General features: G+C 45.0%; 1 protein-coding gene across 1 annotated transcript in view; it reads left to right on the top strand.

Annotated features, from left to right (window-relative positions):
- The first annotated feature begins 726 nt into the window (after positions 1-726).
- The window catches only part of LOC119171488 (uncharacterized), a 58,830-nt gene continuing 37,011 nt past the window's right edge, over positions 727-22,545 (top strand). The window contains exons 1-2 of the mRNA XM_075893781.1: positions 727-902; positions 13,570-13,718. Coding sequence (XP_075749896.1) covers positions 825-902; positions 13,570-13,718 — 227 coding nt within the window. The 5' untranslated portion in view covers positions 727-824. The remainder of the gene's footprint in view (positions 903-13,569; positions 13,719-22,545) is intronic.

Here is a 22,545-nt window from a genome sequence, read left to right on the forward strand (position 1 = left end):
CCAGAAGCCTACGGGTTTCCGTGTACTGGGGCACACCCAGGGCTACCTTGAACACTAGACGAATTGCCGGGTTCAGCTTCTCGGTTTCGAATCTGTTTCAGTCGGCATACGCAGCGACATACGCTATGTGTCTCAGCGCATACTCATGTATTAACTTCGTCACGTTGTGTTCCTTTAGCCCTTTTACTTTTTTCGCCACTCGACAGACAAGGTGCGTTGCGGCGGCCACTTTCTTTTGCAGTCGTGCTACCAGCTCGTGATTCGCACCGTTCTATTCTAGCCACCGGCCGAGCACTCGTATTTTGTACACCGTTGGTATTTGGTCCTTTCCTTCTCTATGACGCGGATGCCCAAGCGAAGGGCGTCCAGTACAGCCTGTGGGTGAGGTCCTTTCTTGCGTGGTCTATGCAGGAGGACCTCCGATTTATTAGGACAGCAGACGAGTACATTTCATACCCATTTGTTTTCCAGACACAAATGCTGTTGCACAGCAAGCTGGCTGCAACAATGAAATGTGCCCCATTCAAATATACGCCAAGGAAGATAGTCTATGCACGACACTATGAAAAAATGAAACATCATTATTAATAGTGCTACTGCGTACTATTTTGTTTCGTAATTTCATTTTCTGATGTCCAACAAGCATTCGCTCTGTTCCTTGTGAAAATGCCTTGCGCGAACAAACGGCGCAGCCGTGTGATCCTAGAAGCAGCTGTTGTGCCGTGTTTAACAATGCACACAGGAGCCAGCTCCAATGCACTCAATATAGGCGGACCTGCAAGTGTCCCCTGCCGAGGAAGCTCTATAGTTACAAATCACCAAATATGCTTTCCTTGAAATTTGCCTTTGCTATAAGTCTTGTGGTAATGATCAACGCCGTTACAATTACAGACCTGCGAGAGGTAAGGTTCTTAGAGTTGTATGAACGAACTATATATTGATATACATTTACCACTCACACGAGGGCTATCAATACTGGTTAGCATCGCCTGTAAACTTAAGGCGAAGCCCCATCCATCGTCAGTTTATATAGAGAAATAATTAAAATTGCTCGCTCTACAGCATGTATATTTGTACAACTTCTCGTTTTAAATTTGTGTGATAGAAGGCACACTGCCCATAATTCTTCCGTAGGTACCCGATTGTCCCAAGCGTAAAGTAAATTGGAAAATTGATTTGCGTTATAAAGAGATACTCCGCGTTTGGTTACTACATAGCATCTTTATTCTTATTGAAGTTCATTAGTTGAAATTGACATATTCAACCAACGCAATGTGGAGAAGCGATTTCATGTATTGCAGCTGTTCTACAAACTAATCTTTGCTCGTTCACTTAAATTTTCATAATTTCTTGTTCATATATGTACTTTGGCAAATGAAACAGCTTTCGGAGTACACATACTTCGTGCATTCAAATTGACTCCTGGCGAATAGATTCCCTTCAAGAATGCCAAATATTAGACGTTGTATATATACAAGACTCCTCTTACTAATCAAACAGAAGCTCACCTATATCAAATCACAAAAAATAGATTCATGTATTTGCCTCCCCCCCTCCCTCCACAATGTAGGTATGTATATAACGGCAGTAGTAAATTTTCCTTACCTAAAGTTAACATGGGGAAACATTACATCTTCTTGGCTGAAAAACTTGCACACGCTATAGTACTACGCGAACGAGAACAAACATAGTTCCGCACAGTCAACTCACTGATGGCAGAGCATTTAGTAGCGATCAGTGTCATCAGAGATAAAGTGTGCTCCGAAGCTGACAGGCAAAGAGGGTCTGCAGACTGGAAGCTGCCTATGATTTAGCAACAAAAGGCTGCCCAAGCCTGCATGTCCACCGGAAAAGTGTAAGAGCTGGTCATGCGCCACTGTAGTCAAGGCTCTAGTGTCTAGAAAAATGACGGACAGACGGATTCAAAAGCCTGTAGTTAGGCGGTACTGGTCTACAATTATTCCACAGCAACGCGCCGGTAAATTGTTTGCTCTTACCGAGGGCCGGAGGTAAGCTTGACGCTCACGAGCTCTCGGTGGCAAATAGAGCTCTCAATTTTTTACTGAATAACAGTCTAGGCGTGCTGCCAAAGCAACATGATCCACAACAGAATGCAGCATCTCACGAATTTGGTTCGACAAATCACGACGCTATGATTATGGTTATTACAAAAAAAGAATTGACGAGTTAATAAACTAAAACGCCACGCCCCACCACCGCAACTATTCAGGTAAAACAGTCATGAACACTGCCTTCCATTTTTCTGTCACACGAGCGCAGCCTCTTCACAAGTCTTGAAAATGTCAGCACAGCACCATTGTTCACAACGAACATCATTTCGCTCCCGAACACTGGACTGCCCCAAAAATATAGAAGCACACGGGCTTCTATATATATATATATATATATATATATATATATATATATATATATATATATATATATATATATATATATATATATATATATATATATATATATATATATATATATATATATATATATGAGATCTAACAGACATTATTGCTGCCAAGGAAAGTATAGGGGAAGTTATTAGACCTAATGGTAGTGTAAATGTGAAGGAAGAAAAGTGGGTGAAACGATAACTTGCCGTGGGCAGCAACCGAACCGGCGACCTTCGAATAACGTGTTCGATGCTCTATGGTAGAGCATCGAACGCGTTATTAAACTCGCAATAATAATTTCATTGTGTACCAAACGGCCGTGTGGGAGCCGAAGCGTCTCGCTTTATTTCAAGGTGTTTTAGGAGCGAAGCTCCTTAGGGCGTCGGTCTGTACATCCCATGAGATTTGTTGCTGGTGATGTACGTAGTCACCGGTAGTACACATACCCGCTCTCGATCGGGTATGAGCCACAGGGGAGAGGAGATGGCGGTACTTGGAGTGTTCACTAGGCGGACGCATGGACGAACGTATTGCTGGACGGACAGACAGACTAGCAGACGGACAGACGGATGAACAGACGCACGAACGTACGGAAGGATGGACGCACGAATGAACGGACAGACGGATGGACAGACTCACGGACGGATGCATGGACAGACGGACGAACGCATGGATGGACGCATGTTTTTACATCGCATGACCATAAGAAACCAACCATGATCCGAGGATCATGCATTAACCTAGCATTCGCAAATTTTCCACAACAGCCTATACAGGAACCACTCACCCTTCATTTCACGGACCAAATAGCCGTCATAATGAAGAGACATCGCAAGCCATCCATCGTCTCTAAGAACAAATTAATGTTGCTTTCTATGTATACACACAAACTGTTTCCGATTATGTCTTTACGCGATGATCGACTGGGTGAATCACACATGGAAGATTCATGGTTTTACCGATGATTCCCTCCGAAGCTTCGCCCACCCGCTGTCATTCGGCCTGTGGATATGCTGTAATTTTTTTATTGCGGTCAGCCTTTCTTCTTCGTTTCAACTGCCCTACTCTTTTCAGTGGTGACATTGCTGTCCTTGTGCCATGGTGTGCATACATCTGGTTTTTGACTGCACCTAGTTTTCTCTTCACAGTTTTGATACATCGTTATTTAGAACCTATTCGATACTGATGTTATACCTGAATGTGTGACCTACCTAGCACCTATTGATTCAACTCGGAATCTCTGACAGTTTTATTTTGTCATTTCAGTTTCGCACTTTTATTCTTGGGCGTTGTTTATTGAGATTTCGTTTGTCATCTGGTAGAGCATGCCAGTGTCTTCTCTAATGAATGTACAGCCAACTTTTATCGCACACTATTTACTGTTACTATTCAGATTATTAATACGTGAGCCAACTGTACGGCCAGTTTTTTTAGTTGGAACCGATAATCTATTCTGAAGTGAGACTAATAACTCATGTACTTTCCTTCTCAGTGGTAGCTTAATAACCGAATTTCTTCCGAGTTTCTGCCATCCTTTCGTCAAGTCAAGGCAAATTAATGCCTCACAAATCCGAAGTCACGGCCTGGGAAATTGACGACAACTTTCACAGCATGTGCAATGTTTGGTTCTGCACACAGTATGAAGCATACCTCGTTCTTAGTTTCTCCTATAGGGCTCCGCCTTGTCCCCTCGTAGTTCCCCAACTTTCAGTAGATCCGCAAAGATTTGCGTTCTGCGTACTCTAATAGTAGCTCGTCCTTAGCAACTGTGATTACGATACTCCCCCCCCCTCCCCCCCGGCGTGGTCATAAGCCTGCTTCACTTTACACGGGGATTAGTCTCAATGCTCACTCTACGGCTTCGTAAAACCATTGCTTTCAGTTATCCTCTGTTACGAAGGCGAGACGCCAACACGGTCCCGAAGGCGCCGCTGCTCCGAACTCCGCCGCCAAGGTCACCAGCTGTTTGTTAGTGTAGGTTTCTCAGCTCGCGACTGGTTCTGCGCAGAGCTGATAAACGAGCGGACGAGACGATGGTGGGTTGAGGAAAGGTTACATCATAAAAATAGAGGCGTTACATACTCGGCACTGGGGCGGACAGCTTAGAGACTCGAAGAGCCGAGATGTCTTCTCTCGCAGCTGCCAACCACTGTTACGATGCACACTGCCGACGAGGTTACGAAGGGAGCCAGGAAAGTCGCCGCTGCCAAGGACACCAGCCGCGCCGACGGCGAAAGGGGTTCAAAGCGACCGAGAGGTCTCTCTGACACATAGGCCTACTGCTGGCGATGCACCGCAGGGCTGTTTTTATAGGCACCGGGTGGATCCTTTGAGTCACCAAACGTCCAACCAAAAGCGCCGCTGGCCGTCATGTCAGAATCCTCCAATGGGGACCCGCCGCTGCGCGTTGTTGTAACCAAGGACGAGGGATGTTGCCACGCATTGCGTAAGACTCGCCAGACTGGAAGGCGCCGATTGCTTCATCGGGCTCATGAGCTGAGGGAGCTCTCTGTGCGTTGCGTGACAGACCGGCGCCGCCGCTTGATGACGTCGTTGAGTTGATTGCGTCAGGTGGGCTCAAGCGCTGGCCTTGACACAGATTGCTTTTGCAGAGGCATTGACGTTCAGTGTGGACTCGCAGGCGTAACACCTCATAACTCAATAAGGCGCGTAGGCCTGTGCCACTTTTACCTTCTCTCTCTTAATAACGCGATAGAGTCAAAGAGCTCGTTTTTTTGAAAGACGACAGTCTTTCCTGGGGACCTTCGACGCAAAAATTTTGGACAGTCTATCTCTCTGTATATTTGTCTGTTTGTTCACTCTTACCAGCATGGGGTATTTTAAACGATCGACCCCATACGCAGCTCCCACCTATGTTGCTCAAGATTCAGCGTTCGTCCTTGTGCGATTGTCGATTTAAAAGCAATTATTGCGCGTGTCTGGCACACTATAACAACACGTATATATTCTGCATGTGCGCTTTTTACTAGTAAAGGCATACATAAGTAATTTTAAGGACCGTAGCGCTTATCACGCTGTGCTGACCATCCAACGCTTGCACGTAAGGGCGAGTGTTTCCAACGCTTTGCTAAAACGAGACGGTGGTGGCACCTACCCGTCGCCTGGCGTTCTACCCCTTATCACCTCTGAGGCGGACGCGCACACCCGTCTCAGAGTCATGCGCTTTGTTTTCGAAAAAAAAAACAGCCAGATGGCACTCATGTGACTTGATGCGCTCGTTCGGCTCCGCTGCACGCTCGAGGCACTCTAACGCAGCGCCTCCAGAATACCATTCACCAATATTTTTGAGCAGAACATCAAATAAATGTTTTGTTCACTCTCTCCGCACGCAAGACTATCGTCTTTCGACGACAATTGCTGATTAAATGCTGGTATGGGGCCAATTCTTTTCAGAAATTCCGGCATCGGTCTTGGTGTGGGTGTCATTGGTGGCGAGCGGAAAATCCTCATCCTGTGCCGAAGGAAAAATTGAGAAGGATGCAAATTTAAAAGACGGCAAAATTTTCCGGGTCCGAGTGACAATTGAATCCAGGCAGTTTGCGTGGCAAGCAGGTGTTTTACCGCAGAGCCACGGTTCTGCTTGGAAGTATTGTTAAAATAAAGTTCATGCAGCACAAAACATGCGTCTTGTGTACAGGCTTCTCGGTACCTTATAACATATCCCAGGAATATTGAGTTGCACAATCACTCAAGCGCAAGAAGATGTGATTGTCATCATGACTTCATGGTTTAAAGTCGCCCACCAACTACAAAAGGCACGCTCGTTATGGCACGCATTTCCTTAAGACAACACAGTGGGTGCATTGCAATTTCGAAACTATTTCACCCCACATCATTGCTAGAAGTGTAAAGCATGCTGCTCCTTCCAAAGAATGCAGCTATATGCGAAAGCTTGGCTACTACAAGTCACTTACGAATTTATCGATTACATATGAGTAATCCTTAAATGAAACGTCTCGCGTAACTTCATACAATGAAGATTACGCACTAAGTATTTCAAGTACGCAATAGGGACAGAATATCGCTATCATATTTAAATCTTAAAGGCAATGGTTAAAGGTCGCCGAATTTATTAAACATAATTACGATACTTCTCACCCTTTCGCTTATGCTGCAGTATTCATTTATGTTGCTAGGAATTTTTTTGTAATACATTCGCTCTCCTACGTTGGGTTGGTCATAGTGTGTGGTAGTGCTATACAGCTGGTAAAACCGCACCTCAGGTCATTTTATCAGTTGCATCAGCAGGCCCATTTTAATAGAAGTTCGGTGGGAAATCATTCAGAACTGTAAATCTATTTATGGACCTCTTGCGCGCGATGCTGATGCTCTACCTGTAAACCGTCGCCGCATGGTCAGCGCGACCTATGTTGGCTTGAAAAGAAGCTATTAGCCCCCATGGCTATGTTAGTCAGCGCGCTATAGAAAATTTTTGGAAAGCGACGTCACCGCAGAAGCCCTCATGCGCTTTCCCTTCTCGGCCCTGATTTGCTGAAGCCAGCACCACAGCGCAGGCGTAACAGCCGGGGGAGGGGGGCAAAGGGAACGCGAGCACCCCCCCCCCCCCCACTGAGAAATGTTGGGAAGGGCGTAGCCCCCCCCCCTCCTTCTACTTTCGACGGTGGTCACTTTTGGTTGCTCTTTGGGGAAACCAACAAATAAGGCGAACTTTTCCGTGACAACAGTAATCGCTGGATCATGCTCTTACGGGAGAATAAAAACGTTATGAGGCAATGCTACAACATTGTAACATTTTGCCAACATTTCCGCTGAGGTGACTTTTCTTGTTGGCTCTTTGCGGTGTGGTGTGCCTAGGCGACGCTTTCGCGTCTTGTGCTGTAGCATTGCAGAGCCGGCAAGCAGCTCTGAGCAGGGGCCCCATAATAATACATCACTTGGCGAACTGGACCAGAGAAAAGGCGAATGGCCGTGGCTTTTAGCACTATGAAGGCTTAGTTAGGAGTCGGGTAGTTGGTTTTCACTCAACTTGGATAGTTTTTTTTTACAGCTCAAAATACATATTGAACAGCAGAGATGCACACGCGTGAAGCGCTGCTTATTTCACTCTATTCCTCTTTCTCTCAGCAAGTATGAGCTCACAGAGATATATGCGCGCACAAACTATATACTAAACACCATTATGCTGCAAGTGGAAATATATTATTATTGTCGTAATCCATCTCGCCAACTGCAATAAGTAGCACCTGCTCATGTGATTGGCAGCTAACCTACTTGAAATATGCGATTTCCGAACGTCATGTAACAAGCAGGTGATTTTTTGACACACAGAAAATATCAAATGCCAAAGAACCAATAGCAAACAATATTCTTATCGAAAATAGCCTATTCTCTTATTTTTTACGTGTTCGTGGAGAACTGGTCATCAGCTACGGATCATTTTTGCATCATTTGTTGCTTCGCGAAACAAGCTGCTGCTGTGTGCATGACAAAAACTGTTTACGCCAATCATAGTACCACAGCTGCAAGCGAGTGTATGTTTTTAACAGACCAGCGTGGCCAAATTGCGGATCATCGTGGAACGTGGCGCAGACGTCAAAACGCAGATGTCGGGGAATGACGAGCAACCACTTATGGCCGATCGAGCTGTAGTTTCGGCAGCAAAGCAGGTTATCCCGAATAGCGAAGTGTCCTGCTTGACGGCGACGCGTCCTGGAAACTGGAGCGGGCATCCGGTTTGAGAGAAAGACCAAAACAGAAGAAATCCAAGCATCTTTGCGTTGCTCGAAAAGCATGTCCGAAATGCTGATTGCCAAGGCAGCACTGGTGGAGATAGGCGAGCAGAGAGGCTCTGATGCCAACGGCGAGCGTGACAGGGCATCAGCGTCGGAATGCTTCCGGCCAGAACGGTAGATAACACAGATATCAAATTTCTGTAACCGCAATGCCCAATGATCGAGCCGACCTTTAGGATCTTTTAGTGAAGGTAACCAGCAAAGCGCTTGGTGGTCTGTCACAATATCAAATGAACGTCCATATAATAAGACCAAATTTTTCCGATTGCCCAAATAATGGCGAGGTACTCTTTTTCAGTGACACTAATTCTTCTCGGCTTTACTGAGGGTGTGGCTGGCATAGGCGATGACATACTCGGCAAAGCCATCCTTGCGTTGGGCCAGTATGGCCCCTACCCCGACACCACTAGCGTCCGTATGAAGCTCCGTTGGAGCAGACGGATCGAATTGTCGAAGTATGGAAGGCGTAGTGAGGAGCCGTCAGAGTTCCTTAAATGAATCTTCACATGCCTGCGTCCACGCTGACAAATCAGAACTTCCAGCAAGAAGATTGGCCAAGGGGGCGATAATGGAGGCGAAATTGCGGACGTAGCGCCGGAAGTACGAACATAGGCTTGATGGTGGTTGGTTTTGGAAACACCGCGACTAGTACTGAATTAGGTTTTGTAGGGTCCGGGAAAATGCCGTTTTTAGAAACCAAAAGGCGAATATAGGCACCGCCGTGGAAAGGCACTTAAGAAGTTGCTTGAGGCGGCTGAGGTGGGTCGCAAAGTCGCTTGAAAATACCACAATGTCGTCCAAATAACAGAGCCACGTTTTCCATTTCAGACCTTGGACGATGGTATCCATCATCCTTTCGAAAGTGGCAGGCGCATTGCAGAGGTCAAAGGGCATAACGGTGAATTCATATAGTCCATCCGGTGTTACAAAGACTGTCTTCTGGTGGTCACCCTCAGCCACGGGCACCTGCCAGTAGCGGGAGCGTAAATCTAACGAAGAAAAGAACTCTGCTCCTTGTAGTCAGTGCAAAGCATCATCGATGCGCGGAAGAGAATATACGTCTTTGCGCGTTATCTTGTTGAATCGGCGGTAGTCAACGCAGAACCGGATAGATCCGTCTTTTTTCTTGACGAGAACAACCGGTGAAGCCCAGGGACTGTTGGAGGGCTCGATGATGCCATGTTTCAACATGTCGTCCACTTGTTCATCGATGACACGGTGTTCAGCAGATGACACAAGGTACGGACGCTGTCTTAGCGGGGCTTGTTGACCGTTGTCAATACGGTGAACGACCGCAAAGGTTCGGCCTTAGCCTGACTGGTCACGATCGAATGAAGAGCGAAAACGGAGTTGAAGATTTATAATCTCTTGCCGCTGAGTTGGTGCGAGCTCATAGTCAATGGCATCCGAGAATGCGCCCAGAACATCATTAGACGCGTTGGTAGGAGCGAAAGCACAAATTGGGAGTGAAACCATACAATCGAGTATAGTAGCTGGAAGAATGCACTCGTAAGGTTCGTAGCTTCATAGGCATTCTCCACGTAGTAGAGATGACGGGCTGTCCAAGGGATTGCACACATAAATGGCAGCGTGACCATTGCGAAAAACGACGACGGCAAACGGAAGCGTGAAACTTCGACGGCGCGCAGATGGGACCGATGGCATAAACAACACAGGCAATTTCGGGGGGGGGGGGAGGCACACGACACCGAGACAACAACAGCTGAGAAAGGCGCAATGTCAACGTCAGAAGCAGCAAACACTCTACACGAAGCGCCATCGTCAGGGTCATAGCACGGCACAGATAACGCGAGTTCGGAACAACCACAGTCGACCAAAGCAGAATTTGACGAAAGAAAGTCCCACCCAAGGATAACGTCATGCGAAGAACGGAATGATACTACAAATGTGATGGCGCACATCGCACCTTGAATGACGACTCGTGCAGTGCACAAAGCTGAAGGCTGAATATGATGGGACGTAGCTGTCTGCAAAGATAGGGCGGTAAGTTGAGTGTCACTTTCTTCAAGTTTCGGTACAGTTTCTCGCTAATTACAGATACGGCAGCTCCAGTGTCAACAAGTCCATGCACCTTTATGCCATCAATATAGAGTTTGATTTCGTTCGGGGGACAGCAGTTAGGTCTTGAAATTTTCGCTGCCAACGCAGTTCTTGCCTCCGGAACTGCGCCCATCAGTTTTCCCCTCGCGGTGGGCTGTTGCAACGTAACGTTGGAGAAATAGATCGACGACGAGGAGAAGGTGAACAGCTTGAGCCGGATGGTCGACGACCGGGACGTACTGGCGCGGTATGTACCATTTCGTTCGCCGTTACGTAAGTTCTTGCCTTACGTGCCAGCGACGCAAAATGCCCGCTCAGCATGCCACAGGTCCCTTGCAGCCGTTGCCATGTACAGCACGAGCTTTCGATTGTGTCAGAATCGAACTTTACGGTCTGCTTCCCTATACTTCGAGTTGCAAGCGCTGGGTCATTGTCGCTATTGACCACCTAACGCGTACGCTGAAACAGCTGCGTTACCTTCTGCTACCGCAAAAGACGACGCATGTTTTATACTGCAAAACCTGGTTTTAAGGCACGGAACACCTCGGGAGTTACTAAGCGACCATGGCCGCGTTTTTCTCTCCGATGCCGTCAAAGCGTTGTTAAGCGAGTGTCACATCATACGCTGCACTACCACAGTCTATCACCCGCAAACTAATGGGGTGACAGAGCGTAATAATTGTACACTTGGAGATATGCTGGCCATGTACGCTTCATCCGACCAGTCAAAGTGTGATAGCATACTGCCTTTTGTGACATATGCTTACAACCCTGCAATGCAAAGCACCACTGGATTTTCGCCTTTCTTCCTTCTTTATGGACGCGAGCCATCATCAACAATGGATAACATTCTTTCTTATCGACAGGACCCTTCAGAGATGACTACCGTTTTTCGAGCAGCAGCACACGCTGAAGAATGTCTGAAGCTTGCTCATGCGTTCACGTCACAGGACCAGACGCGCCAAAAATATTGCCATGACGCGTCAACCACGCCTACGAGCTTTGTTCCGAACTCACTGGTGTGGCTATGGATTCCTTCTACTCCTCCAGGACTCTCCGACAAGCTTTCGTTCAGGTACCATGGCCCTTATCGAGTTGTACGCCAAACATCCCCTGTAAACTACCTTGTCGAGCCGCTGGATGCATCTCCGGACAAGTGCCGTCGGGGACAAGAAATCGTACACATCTCTCGGCTCAAGCCATACCATGACCCTTCTGCGTACACCTGTCCTTAGGTCGCCAGCATGGCTCCGTCCCTCATCGCCAGGGGTGATTGTAACGAGGGCAATGGGCCTGGAGCTCGAGTAGAAAAAGAAGAAGAAGACCTGCTGTGATCGCAGGCTTGCGTTCAGTTAGCCCTTGCGCTAAATAAAGCTCTCGTTCGCCGGGTCAACTGCTGCTTGTTCAACAACCCCATATATATATATATATATATATATATATATATATATATATATATATATATATATATATATATATATATATATATATATATATATATATATATATATATATATATATATATATATATATATATATATATATATATATATATATATAAGGGAAAAAAGGGAAGGAAGTGTATACCTAAGGGCTCGTTTTTCCGTGTTTTAACACAATATTAATGAGATCTAACAGACAGTAATGCCAAGGAATGTACAGGGTTAGTTATTAGAACCAATGGAATGTAAAAGAAGAAAGAAGAAAGAAAAGTGGATGAAAAAATAACCAGCCGTGAGCAGGAATCGAACCTACGACCTTCGAATAACGCGTTAGATGCTCTAACCACTGATCTATCAAAGCGGCCTTCCCCCACCCACTTTTTTGGGTTTATATGTGAATTTAGAAGTAGGAGTGACAGTCAGCGCCATCTATAAGCCAAACAACGAGTGTGAAAACACTCTTATTCGCATGTTTGGCGTCACGTAGCACGTGAACTTATTATGAGCGGGCAGATGATTAATTGTCCCTCTTATACAACCTAAACACACCAAGTCTGCCAGTACGAGACCCTCGTTCAATGAAATAAGGGAAAGAAGTGTATACCTAAGGGCTCGTTTTTCCGTGTTTTAACACAATATTAATGAGGTCTAACAGACAGTAATGCCAAGGAATGTACAGGGTAAGTTATTAGAACCAATGGAATGTAAATAAGAAGAAAGAAGAAAGAAAAGTGGATGAAAACATAACCAGCCGTGAGCAGGAATCGAACCTACGACCTTCGAATAACGCGTTCGATGCTCGAACGTGTTATTCGAAGGTCGTAGGTACGATATATATATATATATATATATATATATATATATATATATATATATATATATTTATATATATACGGATAGATAGATAGATAGATAGATAGATAGATAGATAGATAGATAGATAGATAGATAGGCTGAGGTAGACTTGCCCCCCTCCCACTCGCCGAAGAGTTGGTACGCCACTGCACCACAGGGCGCGTGTGGAGCATGCATCTGGCCACTTATGTCCCTACTGGACTGGTGCTTAGACGAATAATACAAGATACAAACTGGACGGGTATATTGGAGGCGTGCACGTGTTTTTGTGTTTTTGACGGGAAAGCTGCAAAGACGGTTTGCACGATACACGCGCGCTCCAGGTGGGGTAATGTTTTGCGTGCCAAAACATTACGTGCACCTTAACGATCTTGAAACATGAGCTAAGGACTTTGCCTGAAAGCAGCCCTGCTACCCCTTTTCATCATGCTCAAAATGCTGCCGAGCGGTAGTCCATGATTTTGATAACACGCAAGCCAAAACCAGAAGAGAAGCACGTGGCCTAGGATTTACAATTCTCAAACCAAGTAGAAAAAGTTCCCCGCGTTTTTGACAGATGATGCCATAAATTCAAACGGCCGCGCCATAAACCGAACGTGCCCGGCCAGTGGCTGACTTGAGCATAAATAGGTGCATAGTTACCGTAGTAGCTGCGAGATGCCGCCACTTGCCCGCGCGCGCTCTTAATCACACAAACTGAAAGTAAGCTGCTCGTTTGAACAAAGAAACAACGTGCTTAACGTCAGTGCGTCCACTAACGAAGAAACATGTATTTTAGCCCCTTTGCCATCACCTGCTCCACGTAGCTATGAATGGCCTGGCTAGTCTGTCTTGAATGGTGCAACCATTATCTGTCGCTGCGCTCCAACTTCGCTTATTTGAAAACATTCTGGCAGTTGATTTATGAGGCAGTAAATAAGTTAATATAGCCATTCCATGGCTGTGTGACAAAGTGTTAAAAGAAGTGTTTTAAACACCAAGCCCAGAGTGACCTCAATCATCAGTGTATTTTCTTTTTTTTCTTGTATTCAGTTACTATTGGCAGATAAAATATGGGTGGTATGCAGAAATTACATCAAAATATTGTACGCCTTCGATTACATGTGTGAGTACTACATACCAACCAGAACAGGATTCGACAAATACCACATGGAGAAACACTACAAATCATATGGAAAATGGTGAGTAGTACTCTCAACAGCTGTGTTTGAGCGGCGCAAATGCCTACTTGAAATTTAAGTTGTTTTATAGAATTGATAATGAGCGTATAGGCCAGCATTTCGAATGCCATGTTACGCATAACAAGGCCCGTGAAGTATAGGCACTAAAACTGTACGCAAGCATCAGCGCTTTTAGGGACTTGAATCTTTGTTTTTGGTGGAATGTTAAAACAAAATTTACTGTACACATTAAACAATTAAAGAAACTGTAAACATTAAACAAACTGTAAACAATTTTTTTACTGATGCCTTATATAAATCTGTAGATACACCTTGAATGTTCGTTTAAAGCTTATTACATCATCTAGGCCTTCAGAGAAATTTCCCATTCCAGTATCCGCCAGAATGGGTGGAGAAATATTTAAAATGTTGCTGCATCATTGCACAAACTGTTTGGCGTAACGTTAAACTCACACAGGCTATTGTCATTCCGAGGTACTTTTTATTTGTCAAAAGGACTCGCGGGTACCTGAGAATATGCGAATAGAAAGTCTACATAATAAAGACGAGATGGTGAATGCAGTGTGCTGGTAGCGTGGTGAAGAAGTGAGCCCCCTTAATTCTTTGCTGTTTATTTTTACTGTAGTAAAAATGACAGAATCAGCGAGTTGTGTCACATTGTTACAACAATCAGCAAAGTATAAATTTAAGGGCTCGTTTACTTTGTTAATAATAATGAGAGTTCGCAGAATACGAACTACAAGGTTTAGGGTATGTTTTTGTTCAGTTTTCTTTCTGCACACTTATATTGCACTTGCTTTTAGTAACATACATTATACTTTTCCCGGCATTATCATCTGTAAGTTCTCACTTGTATTGTGCCTAAGAAAAAAACAAGCATTTGTGTTCACACTTTCTTCTATATTAGCGAGGGTCTCGTCATTCTAGACTAAAATCCTTGAGGTGGTTTGCTGGGGTTTACTGGGCAGCTGCCATCTTTTAATGAGATTGCTTCTTATATATGTACACGTGACGCAAAACAGGTATCAAGCGTGTTTCACACTTGCCGAGATGGCAACACGTGGTCCTGAATTATGCTACCACGTTTAAGCGCACGTATATATTCTATAAAACAGACGAGTAAAGACCACCACCATAGCTCTGTGGTAGAGCATCGGACGCGTTCTTTGATTGTCGCAGGTTTGGATCCTGCCAGTGAGAAGTTGTCATTTTGTCCACTTTTTCTTTCTTCACATATAAATTAAAATTACCTCGAAAACATCTTCTATAGTTTTTCTGGCATGAGAATATCTGTTAGTTTTTGTTACTAATTACAACATTGGCATTTGGGCCTGTTTCTGGGTCTCGTCCTTGAAACTGTCACTAAAGCACCATGCATATAAAATGTAGATCTCGTTAGTGAAATAAAAACTTTACGACCCCCTTTTTTTTACCAAAATGACAAACTCTGTCTATGGACATTATGACTGTTCAATAACGCTAGTCGTTTACCGCTTCCTAACTCACGTAGAAGAAATTTTGTGCCGCGGCAACCCACGCCGATAAAGCTGCTTTGAGAGGAGAGGCGCAGATACAGTGCCGATGTTGTATCCACTGCTTTGAACCATAGCTAGGCGTGACTTCTGGCTAAAGCAAATATTTTAGCAGAGTAAATAAACATGGCCGCTTCGCCGAGGGAAGAGACTTGCTTGCCATCTTTAAAACTTCATAATGCACATTGTCATCAGTGCGTCCATCTTGGTAGCATCTCTAAAAGCTGTATTGCAGGTACCACATTGCTTTTACCACCTTCTCTCTTGCCATCCGGGCTGCAGGGACATTCGGTGCAGAGCCTCCCCAACAACATACTCCTTCTGCGTTGCCCCAGCCACAGAGCTGAAGCTCAATCACTTAGTTAGGGCTTGTCGGGGCGCTCCAGGCTCACACCTGCCAGCTGCGAGGCCTTAACTGCCACTGCAGTAGACAACCTGGCTTACCGCACCGGAAGCAGGGACGTTTGCATCGACCGCTTTTGAGCTGTATCCACGACACTGAGCTCTATCTATTTATTTACCTTATGCTGTAGGGCGCCTGCTATCTTAGTGAAAAAGACATTGCTTTTTCAAACAGCGTAAGTTGCGTATATCGGGAGCACTATAGACTTAGATGATCAGTTCAGTACCCATATTGCAATTTTCCCATTGTTAAGCGAAACTGCACAGAGTAGTATAAAAGTGCTTTTCTACACCATTGTTCGTATTACTTGGTGAAATGAAGGTTGTGGAGGTCGGCTGCTGACCCGAAAGGTAGTGGGTTCGAGTCCAGCCACGTATGCCACGTTTTGACGTCGGCGAAATGCTAGAGGCTCGTGTATTTTGCGCTATCAGTGCATTCCTATACGAGATTGGTGGTGCTGGTATCGTTTGTGGATGTGGTGGAAATAATACTGCATATGATGGAAATGATAGTGGATACGGTGGAAGCTGTAGTGGTCATAATGGCTGATGATGGCGAGAGGGAAAAAGTGGTGGCAGATGGTGGTGGTGGTGGCGAGCCAATGGAGATGTGAGCGGAAAATACCGGATAATGATGGCTAGAGTGGGAAAAAAAAGTGGCGACAGTGGGAAATTCCGGCTGATGATGGCGATCAAAAACGTGTTTGGTGGATGGTTTGGTTGCCAAGCTGGATGACCTAGGCATGATAGATGCTTGGTGGATGATGGTGGCATGATGAAAAAGCAAATGGTAGTATGTGACATCACTTAATTATTCGTCGTGTTTCACTCTCGAATACGCAGAGAAATATGTGTATGCTCGAAAAAAACCAACGCCGCTGATTACGCTGTTTAGCACGTTTTTTTCTTTACTGTGGGGTCAACAATGCTTCAATATTTGTGCAGCATAGAACTGGCCGTGAATGTTTACATTTCGTGCACGTATATATCAGTTTGACATGCGCGATGTGGTGCTTTGTTGTGATGTTTAGAAGACTAGAGTTGTCACTGTGAACAGCGACAGTAAATTTGTTACATCACCTCGCAGTTGTCGAGAAATCAATGAGCTCCAGTTCGCAATTACCCTTTCTATGGTAGACTAGAATACAGTGGTCACATGATGTCACCACGCTAGAAACGTAGCTCTGGCATTTCTTGCAAACCCAATTACTTGAGCCGTAATTTTAAGTTAACAATGTGCTTTCGACGCTAAAATGCAGAAACTTCTACCTTCAACATACGTTGAGACGAGTCCCAGCGAATTTACCTTTCACCCTTCTTTTCTACCACCATGATTTCCATCAAAGAATAGGCCTACCAACCGAGCCCGTACAAGTGTTATCTCCCCTTCTAGGCTTCAGAATACACAATTTTGACGAGTAAGAATCACAATGCAGCACAGAAGAGGCATCATTTAACCTAAATAAAACATTTTTTATATTACAAAGTGTCCACGCAAGAAGCGACAAACATCAGTGTGACGTGGTGCCAGAACTTCCACCAAATGTACGCCTCCCGTCACTGACAGCCGCCGATCGCACTTGCCTGCACTTCTCTGGCTCCTATGCGAGAATGCTTACTAAACCAATATGATAGCATAATGTTTCTGGCGCACTGCATTAATTTTGGCCAAGCCGTTAAGTAGTTGTTAACCATAGAGCTACAGCAGTGTGCTGGTAAGACTGCGCTGTACGTTTCGCGAAAAACATCGCATTACTGAATCACTTGTGTGGGCGCTTCTATGAAATGAGCCTAGAGGCGTCATAAAGCCCGAGCAGATGTCGCCCTTTAGTACAAGCGAAAAACAGATAGTAAACTTACCAGTAACCGCCGGTAAACTGCACCTGCTCCTCAGCCTACTTGGTTTTTTTTTCTTGTGGTTGTGAATTATAAGAAAAACATAGCGCTGTTGCCATTATTGCAGTGTAAATCGTCCTATAGGCAGCATTTGTTTGTGTTTAATGAATGTGCCAGTTTTAGTAGCAGGTGCAGGTCTCGTCTACCTGAAGTAAGCGACACACAAAACTGAAGTTAACAGTCAGTTCGTAAGATCACTGGCGATTATTTAACAGGAGACTTCTCAAGTCAGCATGGCGTAGTGGTTAGCATGTTCCGTTGGAAATCCGAAGGTTGCTCGTTCGAATCCTCGTGGCCACGCTTTATTAACGAGTGCTTTCTGCATCGTTTTCTATGCAATTATTATTTTTATCTTTAGTGGCAGCATGTCACGGTGATTCTGACGCCGTTTCATGCCCCAGAATCGCCAGCCCTCCATCATCCACCATGTGCCACCAATTTTTCCAGCACCATAATCCACCAAAATGGTGGATGGTCGAATCCAGCACTCCTATGATGGACGTTTTTTTTTTTCAGTAGGGATGTTAGAGAGCACCACGTGGTCTAACTTTCTGGAGTCCTTCAATGTGGCATGTCTCGTAATCACATCGCAATTTCGGCGCTTAAAGCTTCAGTAGTAATTGTCTATTCGCACTAGCTCAATGCAACAGTTCAGTCACAACGTCACGTTAGTTGGAACACGAGTGAGCTTCCTACGAACCACACTCCGGTTCAAAACCATGGCGTTAGAAGAGCTTTTTTAATAGTGATGAGGTTGTCTCCCTTACAGTGAGAGAGTGAGGGAGCTGTACGAGTGTACATGACTTAACATCACTGTTTGTAAAGTCAATAGTCACATGGCACTCTTGCAAAAGTTTAGTGCCAAGGAGGAAAGTACGGGTGCAATGGGCAAAGGGTGCGAACTTTGCCTTGAATGCCTTGGCTGTACACGGGCAGACACAATGATACACTAACTGTGAATCAACTCATCAACTTTCTGAAGCATAACTAAACTCATTGCGGGAATAGTTTCACCCCTCTCTTACAAAGCCGCATGACAACATAATAAACAAGTGCTAGACAATATTGCGAAGCATCTAAACTGGTTGAGGTATGCCTCTTCTCAAGCACGTATGTCGAACGCCTCACTCCATAAGCCACCCTGGGTGATTTAGCGTTAGGGCAGTTGGAAGGTGCCACTGCAGTTGCGGACACGATGATCATCGCTGATGCTTAGTTGGAGGTGCCAAGCTTCACAAAGACGCAGGCGAGTCACTACGAATGTACTTCAGCACACGTTCTTCTATGAATATGGATCTCAAGACTGGCAGTGGTGATCAGTCCGTTGGCCTCAAAATTGAAGCTGTGTGGAACGCTCTGGAATGTCGGGCGTGGGTGACGTTGCATGCGGCGAAACCAGTCAATGTGTCCTTGAGCACCACACTGGTAGCACACGGCACGTCCATGAGTCACAGTGAATGTTGCAGTAAGATAAAAGTAGCCAGCACACTGTTCCTCCCTCTAAACATACAATCTGTTCTAGCCACTTATATCACATAGTTCTAGTCACATGGTTTAAGCCCATAATTCTTCTTTCTGTCATATAGCCACCATTACCATTGCTTCTTCCATATAAACGGAATATTTTTTATCGTAACACTTCAAGCAGTTCTCCGGACGTACATCAACAAAATCTAAGTGTATTATTTTAGTACGAGTCAGACTGCACGTCAGCTATCTGGCCACCCCCTGGTAAATACATAATAAAAAAAGAACTATAGGAATGAAAAATTGAAGCTGACGTTTTGTCTTCAGCCTCTTATTAGGAAGCTATGAATAATCAAGTTAAAGCTTGTATTTTCTCTACGTTAATGAAGAACCAGTTAAGGCTGTGCGCTTTTTTCTTTCTACCAAAAATACACTTATGTCCCTCGGGCATCTCTAGCACAGCTACAACATCCCCGTTACAAATAGTGTAGAATACATATAAGCATTTTTATGGCATCACAATTTTATAACTTCTCGTCACCCCCGTGCGCCGTTCCCCTGTAAAACGATGTTGAAGCCAGCATTTTCCAACAGTGCGATGATGGTAACTTTTGCCACCCGATTCTCTTCTTTTAAGCTTCTCTCAATGGCCTCTGAAAAAATAAAGAACGAGCGCGTTACTCTGTCCTAGCGTTTTCTATTATTTGGCAATCTAGCGCTCCATTCACGTTACCTCATGGGGAAAGAAACCCTTTAAATAAATATATATGAAAGGGATACCAGATGCCAATTGTCCGGTACATTGTAAGCTTTTGTGGGCAGTCGCACGAAAATTGGGCCTTATTTCACTCAAGTATTTTGCACTGTCATCTGATTTAAGCTTTTTGTTTTTACGCGTTTTTGCGCCATTGGAGGAAATGTTTTATTTTGGAAAAATTGATGGAGATGAAAAATCTGTGTTGACCAACTTGTGGGAAGCGTGATGGAGACGCAAAGGAAACCATTCTCTTGTCTTTGAGCTTGGATAGTGTTGGAAGACATTTAAGGCACGTTAAGGCTAGGTGTCGATATCTTAGCGAACACTAGCAGGAGAAGAGAAACGAGAAAAAAAATAAAGGCGGAGAGGTTAGCGACATGCTGGTTAAGGTTTGTCGCCGGGATGGAGATATGCACCAGGTGTGGATGTGGGTGCGTCAACATCAAGCGATTCTGGAGCTGCCAAACAATATTTGGCATTGTGGTAAATTTTGTATTTAAGATTTATTATACATTCAAGTACTTGGGCTAGGACACGTTTCACTTTCATGTTGCACCAAATCCTCTTACAGCGATGTCAATCATACTTATGTACATATGCAACTCATAAAGTCACCTACCTCTATGCAATGCATACAACTTCTGATGACCAATGTAACATACCATACCACACCAATCACAGAAACAAGAGGCGTATTGTGGTACGAGGCTGCAGACATCTATTCTTCTCTGTTGGAACAATTTCGGCACAATGAGCAGCAATGAGTTGAAAGCTCCCCACTTAACTGGGCGCTGTGCTTTTTTGTAGTCTATTAACAAAAACTGAATAAAAATTGCCCGCAGCTTCCCTCGGGGGAACACTGAGGAGGATGCGGACCATATAATTGGTTAACGGGGTGTTAAAGTGCGACTTACTTGGGTCGATGGCTAAATTGGTTAACGTGGTTGTGAAATGGGGTGTTAAATTGCGACTTACTTGGGTCGATGGCTAAATTGGTTAACGTGGTTGTAGGAGGGGGTGTTAAATGAGTGAACACGTACACACGTATGCGAAAGGGCGGCGCTGGTCGAAGGGACGTCGATCATTGTGTTTGTGGATTCGTTGGAATTCATTTCACCGCGACCTTGGACGTCGACGCGCCGTACAAACCAACCGACGAGCGGCAACTGAGCGAGCGAGCGCCGACCTTGAGTATATATACAGCACGACGGCGCATGCACTGTCAGCTGTTGAATGTTCTCGAAGCGCGACGCCACATGCGCGTCCACTGGAGAATCAGGAGAATTGTAGATGTCGAACGCGGTGTGTAGAGAAGGAAGGGTGCACAGATGGTGGAGGAGTGAAGCGCGCGCGGTGTGTAGAGGAGGAAGGGATGCACAGATGGTGGAAGAGTGGGCGACGGCGCGACGGCGCATGCGCGCGCGTCAGCTGTCGAATGTTCGAGAAGCGGTGCGGACGGCGCACTACAAGGCGCGAGTATAAGATGCTCCGCATCTAAAAACATCAATAACTATGAAGGCATGCGCACTGGTGCAGGCAAGAAAGTGATGGTTGCTTCTCTTTGTATTGTATAAAGAATTCATACGAAGGAGCACAAAAACATATACAGATTAGCGGTTAGATACTCTATCTCAAGCTTGGGCAACATAACCGATGGTCTAGCAAAGCGCATTCCCCCATGCTTACTAGTGAAGAAACGTTCTTTATACGTTCTGGCACCGTCCTATCTTTCAAGCTTAGAGCGCACTTTCCTCTAACACAGACAGCAACACGATGCAACTGGAGGATCAATTACCCTCAGGCTTCTCGAAAGAATTGAAGAATCTGAAGCAAAAAGTAATTGGTGTTCTAAAATGAAGGCTGGTGATAAGCATGAACCAGTGACCCCCATTTCGTGTATCCAGGCCTTCTCTCACCTGATTTAACAAAAAAGAGAGAAGCCTTTTTTTGCGTTATGATTTCTTTGTCGTCTAGGAACAACATGGGTGGTGTCTTTGCAGAACTTAGCATGGAGATTGAAAGCTAAACAAGAACTTGCAGTGATCATGAAGTAAACCATTAGCACTGGTTTGTTTATTGTGAAAATGGCTATTTGTACGCAACGTTTTCTCATACGGAAAATATCATGTTGTTTATATCTGAACCTGTTTCATCATCAAGCTATTAGAACACACAGTACCTCTGAAAACTCGGTCATCTTCTATCTCGCGCCGACATTCAAGCAATCACAAATGCGGCGAGTATCTGCATCAAACAAACAAATTGCTCAGCGTGCAAAGAATTATCACAGGATTTTTTTTGTTTTGTTATGGTAAGAGTGGTTGTGTTTCACGTCCCATAACTGCCCGCCGCGGTGGTCTAGTTGCTAAAGTATTCGACCGCTGACCCGCAGGTAACGGGATCGAATCCTGGCTGCGGCGGCTGCATTTTCGATGGAGGCGGAAATGTTGTAGGCCCGTGTGCTCAAATACGGGTGCACGTTAAAGAACCCCAGGTGGTCGAAATTTCCACAGCCCTTCGCTACGGCGTCTCTCATAATCATATGGTGGTTTTGGGATGTTAAACCCTACATATCAATCAAATCACGTCCCACAACAGCTATGTGATCATTCAGTGATTTATTTTTGTCAGACCCCGAAATTTTCACATTGTGGCATTTTTTAAGGTGTACCGGAGCCTATGTACATGACGCTCAAACATTTCGCTCAAAAGAGGCTTTTTCATTCATAAATATGGCGACACGTGCGTTGCAGCGCCGTCAGTTATATTGCAC

This window comes from Rhipicephalus microplus, chromosome 4, assembly GCF_043290135.1.
Source record: "Rhipicephalus microplus isolate Deutch F79 chromosome 4, USDA_Rmic, whole genome shotgun sequence".
NCBI classification, from domain to species: Eukaryota; Metazoa; Arthropoda; class Arachnida; order Ixodida; family Ixodidae; genus Rhipicephalus; species Rhipicephalus microplus.